Below are 22,837 nucleotides of genomic sequence, written 5' to 3'. Positions count from 1 at the left end.
AATGTGATGTTGAATCTTTGTTGTTCCGCCTCTTCCTGTAGATTTTCTTCTATTGGCTTCATGTAGGTTATTCGAATGAAACGTGTTTTGCTGCCCCCTCAGGTGCTTTGAAGAATTACAAATCCTCACATAAATTCTGGTACTTTGCAAACACAGATGGTCCAAGTAAAGTATTATGCATATGTGCACATTATGCTTAATGTTTATTTGTATAGCACAGTTGAAGCAGTCCCTTGTCAGGTTCTCACTTTAGTGTTTCTTTGGCTGTTATGTGTGCAGTCTTGTTCCCCTCTACCTTACCATGATCCACAGAAACGCCCCCATCCAGGATCCTCCATCGTTTTCAGTCTTATACACTAGAGCCAGCAGCTCCACCATCAGGTCTTTCTAGTGGCATTTCCCTTGAAACAGTAAAAAATTAAAGCACTTTTAATAATTGTTTAGGTGTTTCCAGCCCGGCCCAAGATGCTGTATCGGTCAGAATACAGGAAGGAGGACAAGAGGCTGTCACAATCAGCTGGTTTATTGTCACCTCAATGCTCAGTGTTGCCAGCAGTCTGTAGTAACATATGTTGCCATTAGACTAAATATGTCACACCAGCAGTGGTTCAACTAATATAAACTCAAACAATATCTAATATGACAAATATGACACAGCTTTCTGTGGAAACTAGACATGTTGATATTTGCATAAAAGGCTTGACGGCACAGACAATCACATAAATCTTGAGCCCCCGTGCTGGTGGCGTTAGGGCTTTACTGGTTAAAAAAGACAAATCAAACATTTGGATTCATTTTAATGAGCTCAGACTCGTTGGAAATGCAGAGGAGCTGGATGTGAACTTTAAGGACTGAAGAGTTTCAAACATCAACTGATTGAATCCATGAATCTGAAAACATTTTTCTGAGTGAAAAAGACAGACATGTACAGACTGAACTGTTCAACAGTCAGAGTGTTTCTCTAACAGGACGACACTCTTTACACTCCACTCAGCACAGGGACACTGAGGCACCACTTTCTAACCAAAACCCAGGATAAAGAGTATCAGTGAATGTGGTGTTGAAGGTGTGGAGGTGGATCAGAGAGTCAGAGGAGACTCTGTAGAAGGACAGAGTGCCAGCAGGACAGTCCACATACACTGCTGCTCTGTTAGAGACAGAGGAGGAGGAGATGGATGCTCGATTGTTATTGTGACAGACAGCATCAGGACCATCTTTAATGCAGTCCAGACTCCAGGACTGATCGTTGTATCCAAAAACACAGTTGTAAGTCTCTCCTTTCCTTCTGATGCTTCTGTAACTCACTGATATATCAACCAGTCCTCCCCATTCGACCTCCCAGTAACAGCGACCAGTCAGACCATTTGTGCACAGCAGCTGGGGACGAACATTGAATCTGTCTGGATGATCAGGATACGACTGAACCTCCTCCACATTTATCACCTTCCTGTTGTTGTCAGACAGTTGGAGGTTTGTGTTCACTGTGTTTGTGTCGATTGTGAGTTGACAGGAATCTGATGGAGAGAACAAACACAATCCAGCTGCAGTTATTGATCCATCATCTGTTCATTGATTGACACTTTGATGATGACTCCTGACATCAGAGATGTGAATGTGTGCTGCTTTGTTTTCATGAATCCCATTAAAAACACACTTACACTTCCTCAGACCTGGTCTCAACCATCGGACTCCAGCAGGCTCCACCCTGAAAGGAGGAGGGGGGTCAGAGCAGCACAGTCAGCATGCACACATGGACATTACACGGCTCTCATACACACACTGATAGTGTTAGGAAGGAAAGTGATTAAATAAAGCTGCTTTAGCTTGATGTTTTATACACATTCCTATTGTGCTCATACAAATATGGCACTCCATGTAATAAGGGCCAAACGCATTAATTCAGCAATATTCTTAAATTGAATTATTAAGACTGACATGTAGAGCTTGCAAACATGCTTACACATCAATTGTGGAGTTAGAGTCAGGGGGATATTTTTTCTGGGCTGACAGAGTCCGAACACAATGTCCCAGATTTAGATAATCAGTAGAAAATAAGAGGCTAAGAATTGCTGGATAATATTAGTGCAACAAGGTTAGGCTACGGAGGTGTTTTTCCTTTATCTTTTTTCCAGGAAAGGAGCAGATGGTAGGACAAGGTCAGACATGGACGGGGTGGAGAAGACCAGGAGGGGAGACGGTAGGAGCACCACGTCGTGGTATAAAACTGTATTGCATGCTTACAGGGCCATCCTATTTGTGAAGCAGACCGCGTGTTCACATTGAGGTAACTTGTAACCAACTGCTGAAGCCAATATAATCTTTCCAAAGACAGTCGTTCTCCTTCCTTAAGAAAGAAAAATGAACACAAAGTGGCAACCCTGACGGGATTTTCAGCTGGGATCGGTTCAGCTCACAGAAAGCCTTCAAAATAAAGGTAAGCAGAGCCTGTTGTTTATATCGAAATCTGGATACCAAAGAAGAGGACGTACGCCCTGACGGCACCATGAATTTTACTTTATGGCCAAATTCTTCCAGATCTTTGATATAAAGGCTGATTTGTTTTGGTATTGCCCAGTGCCTGGTCAGTGTCTTGCTCAATGGTCAGATTGGGACTGCCAGTAAGAGTTATAAGACAAAAGGTACATCAGTCCACAAATTGGAATAGACGGTCCATATTAGACAATTTTGATCTTACATAAAAATTCTCAGCATATATAAATCAACAGGGATACAGAAAGGAGTTCCAGATGAATAAAAATTCATTCAAAGCCTTCTGTTGATCAACGCTTTAATTTCTTTTACCTTTTTATTTACCTTTAACCTTTTGTATTGTTTATATTGTCTGTTTTGTTACTTAGTGTCCTTCTTGATGCATTCTCAATCATCCAGGTAAGTAAATCTCCAAAAGTTGATTCTGTTCATCTGTTCAGCGTTTTGTGGGAGAAACGTTTCGTCATCATCAGGTGACGTCTTCAGTCTCAGCTGACTGCAGGTTTCAATCTTATAAACAGTACATTTACATAATGACTGAAACCAGCCCACTGAAGGAACAATGGGCTGGGAGGTCAGTATCATAATTATGCAAATTCTCATCCCCATTGATCAACAACCACTGATCAATGGCCATTGATTAAATGGGCCTTGTCCATGAGTACCAGTCACAGAGCGTTTGGATACTTAGCGTTCTGTTTATTTTTACCTTCATGTTCAGCTCTTTGTGACGGCCTGTCTACAAAAAGCGCTTAATAAGTACACTTTACTTACTTATAAATGGGCAAACCCAACAGTTACCGGGTTTGAGTCTATAGTACTTTGCATAACACCCAATAAGAATTTTAGCCGTATTAATTATGTTCATTACAATGTGCAGAAGTTGGCTAACCTGACCAGGAATGCAATAGCTGGACTGTCAGAAAAGTTGATGTCAACGTCAGTTATGACAGTCCAGAACAGGATAGCGTTAGTTATGCTTTTGGCAGAAAAAGGAGGGGTGTGTCCAATGCTTGGGTTGGCTTGTTGTATGTATATTTCAAATTATACAGCTCTGGACGGGTCAGTTACCAGGGCACTGGAAGGATTATGGAAACTGTCACATGACATGAAAGAATTTTCTGGGATTGATGTTGTCAGATCTCATGTTTGAGGACTCTTATAAACAGATTGATAACGATGGCAGTAAAGGACGAACACGTGCCACCAAACTATCAGATGCATTGCTGGTTGGGGTCGGGTGAGGAGGACTCAGGACTGAGTCGAGAGATAAGTTGGAGCCCCAGATGTTGAGAAGTAGAAGGGCTAAATATGTATTGCTCATTTGGTGCTTAGGTTTTTATTATTAAACGAAACACTGAATCCTTTTAGAAGATAAAATGTCTGTTTGTTTGATGCGTCTGTCTGTAAGACCCAGTAACTACGTGAAGAAGGCCGACAGCTGATTTAGCACTGACTCGACCAGAAGACTGCTCTCCAGTAAGGCTGAAAGGCTGAGTATCACTGTGGGATAGCAGGCTAACGAAACACATGTTCCAATGATTCACACGTAGAATATGTGTGAAAGGGAGAGAAAACATTTCAGAATCAGAATACTCTATCATTCCCTGAGGAAATTAAAATTCATCCTCCTCTATCAGACATTCTCTCCATACCTGAGAGTGTCCAGTCTCCAGCCTGGATCCTTCAGTCCAGCCGACAGGAGCTTAATTCCTGCGTGTCCTGGATGATTGTAGCTCAGGTCCAGCTCTCTCAGATGGGAGGGGTTGGAGCTCAGAGCTGAGGCCAGAGACGTACAGCCTTCCTCTGTGATCAGACAGCCTGACAGACTGCAGACAGAACAACGTGTGAACACTGTTTTTGTTGTTGCCATGTTGTTGTTTTTTCTTTTTCTTGAGCTTGAATGCCACAAACCCATTCTACACATTCAGTTATTGTTAGCTTTATCTATGGCAGCAGCAATTGAGAACACATAATGAGACATAATTAGTTGGGTTTTTTTGCCCATTGTTAATCAGCGGTGCCAGCTTTGCCTTTCACAGTGATTAGGCCATGAGGGTTCTGCACAGTATCTTTACTGTTCCTAGGACTGCACTCTGCTGGACGCAGATCTCAGACGTCATTCCTGGGATCTGTTGGAGCCACTCGCCCACTTACCAAGAGAACCACTGTTTCCTTCACCCTCGACATCTTTTTGAGCTCATCTCACAGCCTGTCGTATTTTTCAGGTTTCTCATATTCCTTCTTTCTTACTATCACTCAGCTACATCTATCACAACGGCTGTCTTCATCTGCTTTTTCTATCGCCTCCTTTAGCCAACTGATGATCTCACCATTGGGGATGGGCATAGGTATTGATTGCCCGGATCTTGTTCTTCCCATTCGCCTGACTGCTCTGAACTTGTGGTTGCAGCTTTCCTGGAAGCCACATTTGCCTGTGGGATTCCCAGGTACTTGTAACTATTCTAAATGTCTCAAGGTCTTTTCCTGCAGTTTTTCTTTAATCTATCATTCATAGCAATGAAAGGGAATTAGTATATCACAAGCACAAAATAGCCCTAAATTCTCTAAATGGACGGTGAATGAATTCACTTTTTAAACATGCAAAAATATGAAATATGAAAAAAGTTTACAGTACCCAGAGTCTAACACTACGCAAAAGGTTAAACAAAAATAATTTGACAATTATATGATGGGTAGCTGTTTAAATATTAATACAATTTAATGTTTTATGGCTGATTCCTGACCTGAGAGATTCCAGTTTACAATGTGGATTTTTCAGTCCTGCAGAGAAAAGCGTCACTCCTGAATCCCACAGGTCATTGTTACTCAGGTCCAGCTCTCGGAGACTAGAGGACTGGAAGTTGAGAGCAGACAGAACTTCACAGCTTCTCCCTGAAAGGTTACAGGCGCTCAATCTGAAAAGCAAGATTTGGGATAAGATTAAATTACTGTAAATGCTGAACCTAGACAGCCCAATTCATGGTTAAGAAAATAATCTAAAATTTGAGTTGAAACAAATCTAATAAATCATTTTAAATTTTCTTTGTGAAAACACAAATCAACCTCTGTCTAAATATACCTGTTGGTATAAACAGAAGGCACTAATGGTCACTTTCTTGGCCCAAACAAATCTCTTCTAAGCAAGTTGCACCTCCACCAGATGCTTTTGGTCAGTAAGCTTCTGGTATGATCACACTTGTTGGAAAGTTCATAGTCGAAATGAAAAAGGAGATAACAGACTACACTGAAGGCGAGTGTTAAGCTGAGCTATGATTAGCTAACTAAAGTATGTGTAATTGAAATAAAGAACTAAACTCCTGTCCTTGAAGACAACATTGTGAGTGAAAAACATGAGGCTAGCAAATCTCGCTGACGAGGCTGAAGGATCAGATCTAGAATGCATGCAGAAAGTATTCACAAGTTGTCATGTTAGAGCCTCTTTCCAAAATGAATTAATCACACCAATCATGCCTTGCCGGCTTAAAAGGCTGTGCTGTTAGTCATTAGATTGTTGCTGTTAAATAAAGCAGCATGCTGAAAAGCATGAAACTCTGGTTGGGTCTGCCGTGTGATGTTTACAGTGGCGCCAAAACCCAGGAGGGGGCGTGGCAGACTCAAGACCGGGCCAGCCATTCAAAGAGCTGGCCCAAAAAGTGGCCGAGCTAATGGCCACACAGTGAGAGCAGGCGGCGGGGTCTTGCTGCGGGTGGGAAGAACTGAAAGACTGATCCGAGTGCCGGATGCAGCGGATTACGAGTCTGGCACCTCAGATTGGTTCCTGGCCGCCACCTCCGCCACCCCCACCCACGACCCTCGACTGCACAGCTTCTGTTCTGGCATCCGGGGTGAAACCAGCTAGGACGCAGCCTGTCAGCGCACCCATCACCACTCCTTGGGTGGGAGTGGCTGTCGGTCAGCAGGGGCCTGCACCCGTCGTGGCTCCCCGGAGGAGGGCCGCGGAGCGACCAGCGTGTTTTCACGGACCGGAAGGAGGTGGAGGCGCACAAGGGTCCTGCTACGCCTGAGGTCACCGTGCCGGCTGGTCTAGCGGTGTCCTCGCTAAAGGTCAGCACACCATGTGGTCCTGCACGCCAGCCGCCTGCCAAGCCACTTGGGAGCCCCCGCTTACATCTGCAATTGCCACATGGGTGGCCCCCGGAGTAGATCAGGATGCGTGGGCAGCCACCTGAACTCACACTTCCCTATCGCTGAGCCGCTGTAGGGGAGATGGACTCACCTGCACGGCATATGCAATCACGCCTCGTCTAAATGTATTTAATATGAAACAAACAAACAAAAAATAAATAAATAAATAAAACGTAAGCAAGTATTCACAGCCATGCCACTCAAAATTAAGCTCAGGTGTATCCTGTTTCCACTGATCATTTGTTAGATATTTCTACAAGTTGAATAGAGTCCACCAGTTGACTGGCTTTGATTTTTAAAGGCACAGGCTTTTCTATATATGGTCCCATTTTTGAGAGAGCGTTTCAGGGCAAATAGAGAGGTGACCAAAGATCTGATGCTTACTCTGACAGGTCGAGCGTTGCTCTGTGAAGAGAGGAGAACCTTCCAGAAGAACAACCAGTTATGCAGTACTCCACCACTCTGCCTTCATGGTAGAGTTGCCAGACGGAGGCACTTCTCAGTAACAAGCACACGACTGTCTGCCAGCAGCTTACTCAAAGGCCCAGAAGAACTCCCAGACGACAAGAAACAAAATTCTTTGGTCCGATAAAAGATTGAACTCTTTGGCCAGAATGCCAAATGTCATGTCTAAAGGAAACCAGCTATAGGTCATCACCTGGCCAGGATGCTGTGGGGAAGGTTTATGGCAGCAGGAACCAAAAGACTAGTCAGGGGAAGATGAATGAAGCAATTTACAGACATGTCTTTGATAATGACTGGCTCGAGAGGACTTTTAACAGCTGAATTATTTTGAATATTTCACAAATTCAAAAAGGAATGACCACATATTTACTTACAGAGCTTTGTTGGAGGCTTTGACCACTGGCAGCAGCCTCTGAAGAGCCTCCTCTGAAGCAGAGTATTTATTCAGGTCAAACACATCCAGATTTTTTTCTGATGACAGTAAGATGAAGACCAGAGCTGACCACTGAGCAGGAGACAGTTCATCTGTGGAGAGACGTCCTGAACTCAAGGACTGCTGGATCTCCTCCACTAGAGAACGATCATTTAATTCATTCAGACAGTGGAACAGATTGATGCTTTTCTCTGTAGACAGATTCTCACTGAGCTTCTTCTTGATGTACTGGACTGTTTCCTGATTGGTTAGTGAGCTACTTCCTGTCTGTGTCAGCAGACCTCGCAGGAGCGTCTGATTGGTCTGCAGTGAAAGACCCAGGAGGAAGCGGAGGAACAAGTCCAGGTGTCCATTTGGGCTCTGTAAGGCCGTGTCCACAGCAGTTTGGTAGAAGTTTTTCTCTGTAGATTCTCTTGTGTCAGAGTTCTTGGAGGTTGATTGTTGTTCTTCCAGCAGATTGAGTCCAGAGTTGATGAAGGTCAGATGGACATGAAGAGCAGCCAGAAACTCCTGAACACTCAGATGGATGAAGCAGAACACCTTGTTCTGGTACAGTCCTCTCTCTTCTTTAAAGATCTGTGTGAACACTCCTGAGTACACTGAGGCTGCTCTGATATCGATGCCACACTCTGTCAGGTCTGATTCATAGAAGATCAGGTTTCCTTTCTGCAGCTGATCAAAAGCCAGTTTTCCCAGAGACTCCATCATCTTCCTGCTCTCTGGACTCCAGTGTGGATCTGTCTCAGCTCCTCCATCATACTTGACCTTCTTCACTTTGGCCTGAACCACCAGGAAGTGGATGTACATCTCAGTCAGGGTCTTGGGCAGCTGTCCCCCCTGCCTGGTTTCCAGCACATCCTCCAGAACTGTAGCAGTGATCCAGCAGAAGACTGGGATGTCGCACATGATGTGGAGGCTTCGTGATGACTCGATGTGGGAGATGATCCTGCTGGACTGCTTCTTATCTCCAATTCTCTTCCTGAAGTACTTCTTCTTTTGTGGGTCAGTGAACCCTGTGACTTCTGTCACCATGTCAACAAACCCAGGAGGGACCTGATTGGCTGCTGCAGGTCGTGTGGTTATCCAGAGGCGAGCAGAGGGAAGCAGTTTCCCCCTGATGAGGTTTATCAGCAGCACATCCACTGAGGTGGACTTTCTAGGGTCAGTCAGGATTGTAGTTTTGTGGAAGTCCAGAGGAAGTCGACACTCATCCAGACCATCAAAGATGAACACAACCTGGAAGTTTTCAAAGCTGCAGATTCCTGCTTCTTTGGTTTCAGTAAAGAAGTGATGAACAAGTCCCACCAAGCTGAACTTTTCCTCTTTCAGCACATTCAGCTCTCTGAAAGTGAATGGAAACATGAACTGGAAGTCCTGGTTGGCTTTGCCTTCAGCCCAGTCCAGGGTGAACTTCTGTGTTAGGACAGTTTTCCCAATGCCAGCCCATCCTTTTGTCAGCACTGTTCTGATTGGTTTATCTCTTCCAGGTGAGGCTTTAAAGATGTCTTCTTGTCTGATTGTTTCTGGTCTGTCTGGTTTCCTGGATGCTGTTTCCATCTGTCTGACCTCATGTTCATCATTGACCTCTGCAGCCCCTCCCTCTGTGATGTGGAGCTCTGTGTAGATCTGATTCAGAAGAGTCGGGTTTCCTGCTTTAGCGATGCCCTCAAACACATGCTGGAACTTCTTCTTCATGACAGACTTGAAATGATGTTGAAAACCTTCAGTGGGAATTTCTAAAAAACAAATTAATTAAATCTCAGTCAAGAATTTATTGAGTACACATGCATGTTGTCCATCTGCAAGATATTAGTTAATGTAGCATTCATTAACCAGCTCAAATCTTCATCTGTTTCTTACTGCTCTGCAGACGGTCAGCCAGCTCCTCCTGCTTCATTGTCCTCAAGAAGTCCAGTGTGATCTTCACAAATGCCTCTCTGCTGCTGCTCTTCTCATCATCCTCCCTCTGACTCTCTAAGCATTCTGGGTAATCTGGACTCAGAAGCGTCTGGATCTTCTTCAGCTCGTTCTTCACAAACGTGATGATGTTGTCCTCCAGCAGCTGGAACAGAATACTTTATGAATGAGCCAATCAGACTGAAATCATGGAGCCAAACATCAGATCCATGTTGGACACACTGACACTCCGCTGGTCTACAAAGAGCAGCATGGAGATGACTGTGAAGAGAATAGATGTAAAAGTAGTTGTTGTACATGTACAGACCATAAATATGGAGTCCAGCTGGGTTTGATGGGCAGACTGACCACGCTGAACCTCTGAGCTCTCCTGGTCCACTCTGTGGAGGAATCATCATCAATTCAGCCAGTGATATTTTGACAAAGACATTTATTTAGATGACTGCTCGTAGTCATATATGGCTATAATTTCAGCTGATCGTACTAAAAATCAACAGCTCAGCTTAGTTTTTTTTTACCTTAAGTTTCCCAACTAAAAGCCAACATCAGCTGCTAACAAATTCTCCTTGGATGACAGTTGTAAAGAAAACATAATGAAATAGTTAAATAACAATCAATCGTCTAAGTTATGATTAATTCCTCTCTCAGCTCAACGACCATCCGGTCGTTAAGTCTGACGTCACTAGCCGTGTCTGGGCCTAAACTCCGCTGCAGCTTCATATATCAAACGATCACTATGGCATTACTGAGAGTTAAAAAACTGTCTAAAGTCTTTCATCTTTAATAAAATGATCAGCGTTCTGCTCTACCAGGTGTAACAATTGAGTTTATCATCCAGGCATCCATGAAAACGGAATTTATGACATTTAACGGAGTTAGAAGTTAACAGGAAGTTAGCAGGAAGTTAGCAGGAAGTTAGCTCGCTAGCTTCTAAATACAATATAGCATGTCCTGACTGCGGGGTTTTGGAAACAAATTCAAACGTACAGCTCTGTTATCACTTCCAGCATAAATGAAGACAGAAAACTAAACAGCAGTGACGTTTGTAGGGTTACTGAAGTTTGGCTAGCTGGTATGATAGCGACACAGCTATGTTAGCATAATATAAACAAGCTAACTTTTTTCCCACTCAATAAAAGTTAACGTGAGTGTTCTCGGTGGTCAGGAACAAATGTAATCGCATGGCAGGATGCTGTAAAAGGACCAAACCTCAGCCAGGAGAACAACTGAGATAATCCATCCACAATACGAGGTTAGTCATTCATATACTGCTGCATGGGCTGGGCTGTAGTTACATCCTAAGGTTTTAAAAACTGAGCTTAAATAAATGATTAGCGGCAATAAAAGCCGAGGGAGGTCAACAGTGATCACTGACTGTTTTAGGAGCTTTTTGAGATTAAATAGAAGAAGATACAAAACATTAAACATGTTAACAACACAAAAGCCATATTACACGCAGACTACTTTAGGCCCGGAAGTTGGATTCGTCACGCCATCACTTAACGACCGGATAGTTGAAGTAGATAATTATGTCTCTCAAATTTCACCATTTTTTGGATCATCGTGTTGGACACGAGTACAGAGCTGCTAACTGTCTCTGACTCATCTGTGTCCTGGTAAACAACCACATTCATATCCAAGAGGTTGAAATCTCACAGTTTTGTCATAAACGAACCGCAGAGAGGTTCCTGTATTAACGTTAACAATATGGTTTGGATCAGACGATGGGATGAATCGTTCAAACCCTGAGTCAGGATGCTCAGGTGTCATTTGGTAGCAGAACGTTTGTGCTATACAGAACCAGTATGTGCAATGGTTTGGGCCTCCTGCTTTATTTAGTTTTAAAATGGGTCAGTCAGTTACAGTGTGGGAAGGTTTCTTGTAATTAAAACAATAAACTTTGTTTTTTAATGAATGATCTGTGGCCAGAGATGCTCTTTAGTTTTTAGTTTCTCAATTTTTTGTCGATACATCTGCGAGATCTTCAACTAACACCTCCAGCAGACCTTCAAGAGAGGTTCGCTCTGAGTTACTGAAGACTCTGGACGTTCTAGCGCTGTGTTGGTTGACTCATCTCTACAATGTTGCGTGGTTATCAGGGGCAGTGTCTCTAGATTGACAGACTGTGGTGGTTCCCATCTTTAAGAAGGAGGACCAGTAAGTTGCACTCTTTCCCAGTGGGTGATGGACTCTGTCAGGGCTGCCCTTTGTCACCGATTCCGTTCATAATTGCCACGAGGCTTTCACTTGGGTGGTCTCAGAATATCCTCTGTGGTTTTCACAGATGATGTGGTTCTGTTGGCTTCATCGAGTGATGGCCTTCAGCCCACACTGGAATGATTTGCAGCTGAATGTGAAGATGTGAATGTGAGACCTACTAACCCCTAACCTGGCTGAGCTCTACTCTTAAAAACGAAATAAAAACACAGAAAAATCTTAATATCCATAAGATGAAAAACACTGCATAGGTGGCACCAACCTACTTAGTGTTTTTAACAGAAAACAAATGGAAATGTACAGAGTCCACCAGACCTACCCAGTCCTCTTACTCCCACCACAAACCTTACACAAACAGATAAACGAGGAGGTATAACAACATTCAACAACACCAAGCAGTTAAATCAGCTCTCAAAGAGTTGATGTTTCTAGCCGCTCACCTCTCTGCAGCAGACACCTGCTGGACTTTAAAATCAATGGGGCGACGTCTAGACCGGTCACTCTTGAAGGACACACAGCTGGGTCCAGCTTCAGGTCCAGCTGGACTCCCATGGGTCCTGTTAGGGAGGAAAGATTTTTTTTAATTTGCAGCTACAGAAGCTGATGAAGATTGGGATACCTTCATCATCCTAAAGACAAACTGGATTGCAGGCTGAGCATGAGCAGAATGAAACTCCAAACTAATGTTGGCAGTGGGCATGCTGGTTTTGGTCAGTTTAGCCACGAGGCTAAAGTCAAACTACCCACTGCTAGCATTTGTTTCTATAACAGTTCAGGATCCAGATGTCTGATGTCTAAATTTCCACAACTTCTTAAAATAAATAGTTAAAAACAGCCAATTCTGTCAAAAAGTGGCTTCAAACCAGATAAAAATGACAGTTACAGCTGAGCCTGTGTGTCCTTTGAGACATTTTAGATCATTTTAAAAACCACGAAGCAAAAAGATCATCATCACTTACATCAGACAACAAACTGACAACACAGAGTTGATGTTACTAACAGCTCACCTCTCTGCAGCAGACACAGGCAGGTCTTCTATGGGAGGGCTTTTAGACTTGTCACGCTCTCTGGGTGGAGGTCCAGGTGGGTTCCTGTGAATAATGATGGAGCAGAGATGTGAGTGCTGAGCTGTGACATGTAAAGAGTCATGGACAGTTAGAGATGGTCATCTCACCTCTGAGCTTTGGTCTGGCTCTCATGTTCCCCACACAGGGGGGCTTTAGAGGGAGGGGCTCCCTCCTCTCTGTCCTCACACTGATCCATGCTGCTCAAACTTATGACAGTATCATGTTAATGAGAGGAAAAATAACGTTCACATTAAATAAACTGAATGTTGTTCTTGTGCAGAGCGTTCACTGCACAGTGTTTCCTGTTTCCTTTCATTTGATAAAAACTGTAAATGTTCAGAGACAGACGATCAAACTGAGTCGGAGTTGCACTGATACATATGGAAGGAATAAAATACACAATCGTTCACAGCAGCACACCTCAGAGTAACAGAGTACATGTCCAAATATCATATCTGAGAATCAGCCAGACAGTTTCCTCTGTCACAAACTGCTTTCATCAGTTCACTGCGAGAAGTGTCACAGAGATGATTTCAGCCTCCAAATCACACAATCGTAGTAAATGCATGTCTGCAGGCATCACGAATATTACGAAGAGTTGTTGGGTTTTCTCTGTTTTACTTGTATTATTGTAGAGTCTTTACCTCACCCAGTCACACCCCCACATTAAGACATTCACTGGTTGTAAAAATTAAAATCCTCTTTAGATAATCAGTGTCAGGTGTTACAGAGAATACACAAACATCAGCTGTGGGCAGAACTTTGTACCATCAGAAACTGAATTTGAATAAGTTAAATTTGAATTGCTCAGATTGAATCTGAATTGTAATTTGAATCAATGCTTTTTAAAACTGAATTTGAATTTGTATAATTTTAAATTCATTATATTTGTTTGATAGTCACTAAATTAAAATTGAATTTTCTATTTTGAAAATGAATTCATTTGCTCTGAAACTGTATTTTATCCTTTAAAAATGTAGCTCTCCACTAATTTCAGTTTTTTGGGACTTACATCCAGTTCCAGAGTAATCGAGTTCAGATTAATAGAATTACGTTTATTTTGTTACTGTCAGAAATCTATAGCATGTTGAGCTAGATTAAGACCTCAGAAGTCATGTTGAATGACCAGCGGGTTGGTAATAAATGTCTTACATGTATAAGAACAAGCGTCATGTTAACAAAAGTTACCTCAGATCCTCGGATCACCTGAAGACACTGAGAATGGGCGCCCCACTCATTTCCTTTCTAACCTTCTCTGTGAGTTACTGCATAAAGACGTGCTTCCATCTCCACCTGAGTTCGATAGAAAACATTGCTCCCTTGCAGCTAAGCCGCCCGTGGGCCACCCGCCCTGCCCGGTGATCTTTCGTCTCCATCGATACCAGACCGAGGACCTCATCATATGAAGGGCCTGGAGGAGCAGGAGATCCACCTGCTGAGGCGCAACAATCTGTAGTGTGGAAGACTACCATCCTGAGGTCTTTAATCAATGGGCGAACATTATGTTGGAGCTCTACAGGCGAGGCTTTAAGAGGCTCCCAAAGACTCCAGAAGCCTCACAAAGCATTATTACTAAACTGTGACGACATCTTTCTATCTGAATATGGAATGTGTGATGTTTACCTTAAATCCTCACAAGAGAGACTTCTACTTTCACTCGTGCACCATACATTACATCAAGTATCTAATTTAATTTATTTAGGACAGTGCATGTTAATGAACATAAATGTAAAAAAAAAAAAAAATTACATGAATGTAAACATGCCAGATTATAGCCAAAGGCTAATTTCCATCTGTTGTCCTTAAACATAAAAAAGTAGACAATAATTCAGAAAAAAAACATCATTCATTCATAATAAAAACTCCATCACCAAACTTACACATACACACCATTCTGTTCCCAAATAAAACATTAAAACTATACAACTCATACATGATTACACTTGATTTGTCCATAACCAGTTTTTAACCTTTGCTTTAAACAAATTGAATGTCGAGCATTCTCTAATGGGTTGAGGAAGACTGTTCCACAGATGGCCACCCTTAACAGAGAGGACGTTCTGCCCAAATGCTGTCCGTCTGTGGGGTATAAACAAGTCTCCTCGGATTGTAGCTCGAGTGGTCCTGTCTGAGCTTTCTTTATGCCGCAGCAGGTCCACTCCTGTGCCTACGATAGCAGAGTTATTTCAGATCATGCCCCACTTACTCCGTCTCTTCTACATCTTACTGCAAAAGCTGCACAACGGCGTTTCAATTCAACCCTTCTGTCAGACAAGTTTGTTCATGTCTGCTCATAGACATAAACTACACCTTTCTTGGCTGCTACTTCAAAGCACATTGTGCGCTGTCTGTCCTGCTTGCTACACAACAACATTTAATATTTAGTATTTACTGCTGTTTACACTTAGCTCGATTAACGTGATGGTGTTGTGTTTAGTATGTTGCTCTGTTGTTTTTGCTTGTTTTCTCTTCTTTTTCTCTCAACAGGTGATCCAGGAGATTGTTTTTCCTCTTCTTTCTCTTTTTAAGTTTCCTTTCTCACTGTCCCTCTTCCCTCCTGTTTTTCTTTTCCTTCCTCTTTCTTTCTCCCTTTCCTATCCCTCACTCATGTCTGTCCCGTCTGTAACAACTGAAAATAAAATAAAATAAATAATAACAACAAAGGTTGATCAAATGGACCAATACGGCAATGCCATGATGATCCATTTGGCAAAGTAAATCCATTGGGTCTCCTTGTTGGTCTTCAGACAAAAATTCTGACGGCTAAAGAACCAAATGGGAGTCTTTACAAAGACAAGCTTGTAAAGTTTATCCAGCATGATAAGGTTTTACTTTGCCACTAGCCCCTCTCCAGAGACTTCCAACCTTGTTGTATGGGATTATTTTAAGGACTATATCAGTGGCCAGATTATTCATTATTGAGTAAACATTTAAAATCTTTACACCTCAGAGTCACAAACTTGCACAAACTGCAATGCAATTAATGACTTTCTAGCTAAACTTAACATTCTTGAAATTCCAGAATGTAAAACAGGCTGGATGAACCCATCTTCTAGCTTCTGGGGTCATTTGAACAACTTGGTAATAAATACAGTCAACCAGTATCACACACTTTAAGATACTTGCAAGCCAGGCACTGTATTTGTTCCCAGATATCAGACCCAAGCCCCCCACCTCCACCAGCCTACACTATTAGAAACTATCCAACAATTGAATCCAACCAATAGAGTGCCTCTTGAGCCAAACGCAAAACATTATGGGAAGAAGACTTGGACAAGACATGGGCCTGTATACTCAAACATGTCAACACAACATCATTATGTGCCCTCCACTGTTTAATCCAGTTCAAAGTGGTGCATAGAGCCCACTTTTCAAAATCCAGATGATCTCGTATCCATACTGAACTGAACCATGTTGTAATTAGGGCAGAGCAATATGGCCAAAAATATTTATCATGATAAATGTTTGAAAATTTGCGATAACGATATAACTGACACGACACAAAACGCTTTACAACTCCACAACTTTATTATTCCAAAAAACCCATCAATGATTTTCACTTAAACAAGCAGCTGTTTTTATGTGCATGTAATATTATGTTGAAGCACCGTACGTATCACTCCGCGAGGCTCCAGCCTACGATAGCTGTAATGCTCCGTAGCTTAGCAAAGTCGTACTAAAACATTTTTGACAGATTTTTGAGCGCCGTGTACGACATAAAATCTGTACGGTAATAACAATGGCACGCTTGCAGGCTTTACAAAAAAATGTGCTTTGTTGTGTACAGAGATGGGTAATCCGATTACTTTTTTCAAGTAACGAGTAAAGTAAGGGATTACTATTGCAAAAACTGTAATTAGATTACCGTTACTTTCCCGTAGAAACGCTGCGTTACTGCGTTACTAAAACCGTGATTTTTTGCGAGAATGTCTCATGACAGTGACGTAAGCGAGTGCGACGTTCGTGACAACAGCTGTGTGCAGATCAACAATGGATCATATATCGAGTGCAGAGAGAGTATGAGCGTGCAGCGTTTAAAGCGTGGAAGTACTGACCTTACTTTGAGTTTGATTCCATAAAAAGTGACAAAAACATTAGTGTCCGTTGTGCGTGGGAAGAAAACTTCTTTTTACAGCAAAAAAACCCCTAAACTTCCAAACAAGCACCGAGTAGCTACGACGTAATGGGAAACTCACAGAGAAACTCGCGGATTCTTCCACTGACCGCTGCACACCTGCACCAGGGTAAACCTCCGCCTACCCCACTCCTGCTTTACAGGTGAAAATAGAGCAACAGGACCGCTAGTCTTTGACTTTATTTATTTTCTGCTGTGTTTTACTTGCATCTATTTGAAAGACTGAGTGTAAACACACAAAATATTTTATTTTATGTGCTGGAATGTGCAGAAAATAGGTTTAAATGCTAAACTAATTTCTTCCAGTCAGAGAATGTTACAGATAATTAAATGTTTGCTTGATGCATAAAGTTAAAAGATTAAAACTAATAAAACAAGTTTTAAAAAGAGACTTTTCCATTTGATTACATTTTGTATGATGACTACGTAGAAAAAGTAGAATTGGGCTGAAAGATCTATCACTTTATCACCTATTCAGGTTGTAAATCGTGTTTTTAAAAAGTAACTAAGTAACTAAGTAATTAATTACTTTTGAAAATAAGTAATCAGTAAAGTAACGGGATTACTTTTTTGGGGGAAGTAATCAGTAATTAGTTACTGATTACTTTTTTCAAGTAACCTCACTGATTTGTTCCCTGTTGGCCAGGAGGGCAGTTTTACTGAGGCGGCGGTTGTCATGTGACCTCATGTCTAAAAACAGAGAGGAGGAAAAAAGAGGAGCATCATGTGACTGAAGTAAGTCTCAGCTTTCTTCTTTAAACAGTTACAAGTTTAACAGTTATTTTAGTTGTTTTTTTTAATTGACCATCACTTTAAGAACTTCATAGTCATCATCATTGTTTACTGACTGTGTTCATGACTGTTTTCTGCTTGGTAACAGAGGAGGCGGTTTCATCAACTTCCTGTGGTCACAGTTATGTGACTGTTAGCTGTTTAGTGTGAGGTGCAGTATAAAACTGAAACCTCAGACTGTCGTCTTCTTCCTGCTCTGGTCAACGGTCATCTTCCTGTTTATTTAACATCTGATAGATTTGATCTTTTCTGATCTTTAAATGTTTGCTTTGCTGAACTTTTGCTCGAGTCAAAGGAAACTGAAATGGTTCCTTTTAAACTCCTGAAAACACGTCTTTCCTTCTCTTTGTGTTCTGGTACTTTCTCAGCTGCAGGGGCTCTCTCAGTGTTGGGTCAATGAAGGAGTTTTGTGTAGTTCGGGCAGAGACACTAAACACAACAGTGATTGTGTCTAAACAGACAAACATGAACTAAATGCAGTGAAGCTGTTGTTTGTCTGAGTGTAATCAAATGTCTGAGGGAGCACAGGAACATTCATGTCTTTGCTCTTTTATTCACTGTGAAGGCTGAACCCTCTCTGAAGTCAGCAGCTTCATTTCACACAAAGGGTTAAAGTCGAACATTTTAAACAGGAAGTGATCAGAAGTCTCCACAAGTCTCTGAATCCTGAAACACTGAGAGGAAATCAGCTGTTCAGCTCAGCTGCTGATCATAGTGTCAATATTTCAACCCATCCCCACCAACTCCAGATGTTTGCAGCTGAACATCTATCACATCAAGAAAGTTCTGACAGCAAAAACTGACCAAAGGCTGAAAACACGCATGTTGATCTGTGAGGAGCAACAATCTTTAGACGACAGGAACCCATCAGCAATGTTCCCTCTAATGTTTCATGTGTCTGAGCGAACACACAAACTCCCTGAGCGGACACTTGGACCACTGTGAGCGACAGCAGACGTGTGCACTGTGGTCACGCCAGACTCTAATCCATCCAAGTTACATGTTTATTAAAGTAATCAAATTACAGCATTTATGTTAGACTACTTTTAATTAACTGCTTTAGCCCACTTACAATGAAAATTTAAAAAAAAATCTTCTTCATGACCTGTAGTATGTTAACACTATTGGAAGTAAAAATAACTTGAACTTTCTTTTTTTTTCTTTTCTTTTCTTTTACAAAGCTCTGACTTGTATGATGAGTCTGTGGTCTGGGAGAGAGTCTGTAACTCTGTCTGCAAATACAGTAAATAATGACCAATGTTGGGCAATTAATTATATAGTTACTTCTTCAAAAAAGTAACTGAGTTTTGCAAACAACAAAGTTTTTTGCAGCTGTTTACCTAAAAATGCAGCCAAGGCATTTTTTAAATAAACATTTCAAACTATTTCCAGAACAATCAGCTGTTCTGCATCAAATCTGATGCCACACAAATTATTTGTGCCACTCCAAAAATAATTTCTGTCCACTATGAGATGAAGGAGAACAACAGCCTGATACCTGCAGGCCTGACAGCAGCAGATGTGTCACTGCTGTAACACCTGTAACACTCAGCAGTCGCCTCATTGTTCTGACACACACAACAACACTATTGACTACACTACACACTAACTACACACTAACTACACAAGATTTGCGCTGAACGTCTCAAATCTCTCACATCTCAAAACACGCTGTCACTCCTAAAACTTCCCGTTTTTAAACAACTAGATGTCATGTTGCCATATCATTTTTTGATTGGTCGAGATGGTACATTTTTCCACCAATAGGAAAGGGTGGGGGTGTTGTTGGTGTCGTTTTTGCTCACGGGCTTTCGAGCGTTTTCCTTATTAAACGCCGTTTTTACCGTTTCTTCCCGCAGTAAATATAAACAACGACAGTATTCAGGAAGAAAAACAAACATTGCAGATATTTTATCATAACTCTGGTTTTACGTGGCCGATCAACACAATTTAAAAACTGGTATAAAGTCCACACTTTTCCGTCAGTTGTTCCGTCTGTCCTGCTCACATCTCCAATGGTTGTACACGTTGTCATTAATGTGGCTTCACTCCACATCAGCTGCTTTGCTAAAACACCGGCACATAAGGACGCTGTCATATCCTGTCAATGACGTTGATTAGCTGCGTATTAGTGATGGGATTTCTGTCTGTTTTTAGAGAACCGGCTCTTCAGGTTGTTTTGTTGCTTTTATTAATTTATTATTAACAATAATATAAAATTCTGCACAAAAGGAATTACTAATGTAAAAAACAAAAGTGGTTATATATATATATATATATATATATATATATATATATATATATATATATATATATATATATATATATATATATATATATATATATATATATATATATATATATATATATATATATATATATATATGCGGTGGCCCCCAGAGACAAAACACGTACAAACTCCAAAACACATTTCTAGCGTTAACTGAACTTCAAAACAGAGCTACCTAGATCACTTAAATTACACAATTGAAAGCATGAAAGCATATGTGTATTGTTTGTGTATTTATACACAAGCACCTGTTACTACCACACACCAAATCTGGTCGTTGGTACTTGCTGGCTTGTGTAGCCTCTAGTTAACAAAAGCTCAACACTGCCCCCTAGCATCCTGGAGCACTTCTGCTGTGTTTTCTACGTGTTTTGAGTTTGTACGTGCTTTGTCTGTAGGGGCCACTGTAAATATACTTTTATTTATTCACTCCACATAAAATGTAATAAATAAATCATATAATATAAAAAACGAACTATTCACATTTCAACTTTTAACTATTTAAATTTTCAGCTTTTTCCTTTAAACTAATTTAAAGTGAAACAACACAAAACACTGCAAACCACAACACAATTAAATATAAATTAAAATATGAAAACAAAAAGAAGATGCATATTCTCTGTCATATGGACCTGCATGAATAAACTTTCTGAATCCTTTATCATCTGCAACTGAAAATAGTTGTGGATGATTACTATACCTTTCTAATGTGACCTTGTTGTCCCTGGCTCTCTCTCTCTCTCTCTCTCTCTCTCTCTCTCTCTCTCTCTCTCCCGCTCTCTTCCTGTGCTACTGACTGTAACTACCGCCCCTCCCCCCTCTGCCCAGCAAAGCACAAGGCTCGCATGCGGAGTGAAGCGGAAAACATCCGGCTCTGACACATTTCGTTCGCGACCGACACATCACTACTGCGTATATATGAATGTGAATCGCATCATTGGCTGGACTTTAGGATAAGGTGGCATCGCTCTAATCCCATACAGGAGCAGCCAGTCACTGACTAACACTGCAAAACAGAATTGTTAATGTTTTTATTTTAATTTCAATTCAGGTTAGATTTTTTCTTTTTTGTGCGCAACGCAGATTTTCTGTGCGCAGGGACCAGCAGTGCGCAATTGCGCATGCTCGCAGTTTAGAGGGAACATTGCCCATCAGCAAGAAATTTACATCAGTCTTTAAAACAGGATTCAAACCTTCCACTTGCAGAGCTGCTAAAAACTGAACCACAAACTTCACCCTGTACTGAAAAAGTCTTCACTGTTATTTTTCTACAGATCATCACAGAAAACATTCAAACTGACTCCTCATGGAGTCTTTTTTCCTTCGAACTACAAACAAGACATTAAATGTGTGTTTTAAGACAAAGTCACGCCCACACTGAAAGAAGGATGTGTGTTTAGCTTACGTGCTTAACCAACGGCCTCGTTGGTCCGGATGTGAGTCCGTTACCGTGAACTATGGAGCGGCAGATGTGTGCTGTTGGTGCTGGAACTAAGCTGCACACAGCTGATGTTAGCCAGGAAACATTACACACTGCTCGGGTTACCTTCACACGGAGCTTCACACGGAGACGATCAGTCAGCAGAAACAGGTAGTTCAGGAAAGAGAAAGTAAAGTTTGAGCAGGAAGGAAACACCCACAGGGTTGTGTGACGTTACCGTTATGATCGAGAGCGAGAAACTTTCAGTGCTGCATTCAAGTGCACGTGGGAAACTCCCCAATCTCTGGCAGGTTGTCCAAAAGTGATTTATTTCTGCTGGTTTTCTGGAGGTCAAAACACAAACTGCATGATGTCACTGTGACCACCACAGTGACAGGAAGTGTTTTTAAATGACCGAAACACTGAAACGATGCTAACGGCTGTCTCTTTGTCGTCTTTGCTCCCTGATGTAGGAACGCCTTCCACTTGTTTGAACTGTTTAATCTGAGTTTGTTACTTTTCAGCTGCAGTAACATGTTGATGCTGTGCATCAGCTCAGCTCCACAAATTACCTTTAGACTGAGGTCACTTCCTGTCACTGTCCTGACAGAGTCTTCAAAGGCTGATGACATCACAGCGACGAAGGCCGCCCTGATCCGTCTCTCCAGCAGACAAACATGATGTGTTTTGGGTTTCAGCCACAGTTTCATCATCGCTTTTTAAAGAGGGAACTTTATCTGACACATTTTACAGCTTTGAAGTGGAAATGACGCTTTGAAGGAAACACAGGAAACACATTTGCCTCCACAAAAGAAACAGCAGCAGACTGAGGATCTTGTTAGAGGAAGAAGATGGTGAAAAAAGGAGATCTGATGTTAGAAATGAAAGCAAAAGCAGGAGGACGTTCGCATCAACGAGTGCAAACTTGTTCTTGGTAAACAGAATAATCTCAACGAGTCAGGGCTGCACATCTAACGTCAATGCTTAAACTTAAAGCTACAGTTGAGATGATAAACAGAGATATTAACATTACTTACATTGTTATAACAGAAGATTTGTATAACTTGGATTCATGAGTTCCAGCTGCAGAAAACTGACTGAACCTGCAAATAACAGCAGCGTGCACGAGCGCTTCCTCCTGAGTGTTTGTGTGTGAGCAGCGCCTAACAGAAACTGACGCCTTGTTAAACCTGAGTAAGGCTGAACTGTGCACTTTAGTTTACAATGTGTCGCCTCTTTGTCTTTGAACATTAAAGCTGAGCTGATGTTTCACATAAAGTGAAAAATGATCAGCCTAAAGTTTGATGTGCATCACAGCAGCCGCTCAAAACGAGAGCTTCATGTTTGATTGTTTACTCAACAAGAATTTCTGTTTTTTTCTCTTTAATCAATAATCTATAAAAGCTTAAAGGTAGAAAGAAGGGAAACTTACGGTGCCTTCGAAATCTGCAGAGGAAGAATT

At 41.6% G+C, this 22,837-nt stretch overlaps 1 protein-coding gene across 2 annotated transcripts; it reads right to left on the bottom strand.

Moving 5' to 3' along the window:
* Window positions 1-544: 544 nt before the first annotated feature.
* On the bottom strand, window positions 545-21,538 carry LOC148102653 (NLR family CARD domain-containing protein 3-like). 2 transcript variants are annotated; one of them, XM_087842249.1, is made up of 11 exons: window positions 21,502-21,538; window positions 12,846-12,944; window positions 12,679-12,762; window positions 12,112-12,228; window positions 9,762-9,834; window positions 9,398-9,599; window positions 7,479-9,273; window positions 5,238-5,408; window positions 4,146-4,319; window positions 1,659-1,705; window positions 545-1,514 (listed from the first exon to the last, which is right to left on the bottom strand). In XM_087842249.1, exons 2-11 carry the CDS (start codon window positions 12,932-12,934, stop codon window positions 991-993), a joined length of 3,276 nt encoding a protein of 1,091 aa, XP_087698375.1. In that variant the 5' UTR covers window positions 12,935-12,944; window positions 21,502-21,538; the 3' UTR covers window positions 545-990. The 2 variants fall into 2 exon arrangements, with proteins under 2 accessions (XP_087698375.1, XP_087698374.1); XM_087842248.1 differs by having other exon boundaries at window positions 21,361-21,523.
* Between the last annotated feature and the right edge of the window lie 1,299 nt (window positions 21,539-22,837).

This window comes from Neolamprologus brichardi, chromosome 6, assembly GCF_056152115.1.
Source record: "Neolamprologus brichardi isolate AB-2024 chromosome 6, ASM5615211v1, whole genome shotgun sequence".
Taxonomy (NCBI): Eukaryota; Metazoa; Chordata; class Actinopteri; order Cichliformes; family Cichlidae; genus Neolamprologus; species Neolamprologus brichardi.
Note: the sequence above shows the minus strand (reverse complement) of the source record. Positions and strands in the feature narration are given on the sequence as shown.

Excerpts from the sequence above, each read along its gene's own strand:
- LOC148102653 (XM_087842249.1), bottom strand. The coding sequence starts at position 12,934 with ATGGATCAGTGTGAGGACAGAGAGGAGGGAGCCCCTCCCTCTAAAGCC. Across the intron at positions 12,763-12,845 it reads AGCCAGACCAAAGCTCAGAG|GAACCCACCTGGACCTCCAC; the intron begins GTGAGATGACCA and ends CATTATTCACAG. Across the intron at positions 1,515-1,658 it reads GAGACCAGGTCTGAGGAAGT|ATTCCTGTCAACTCACAATC; the intron begins GTAAGTGTGTTT and ends TCTCTCCATCAG.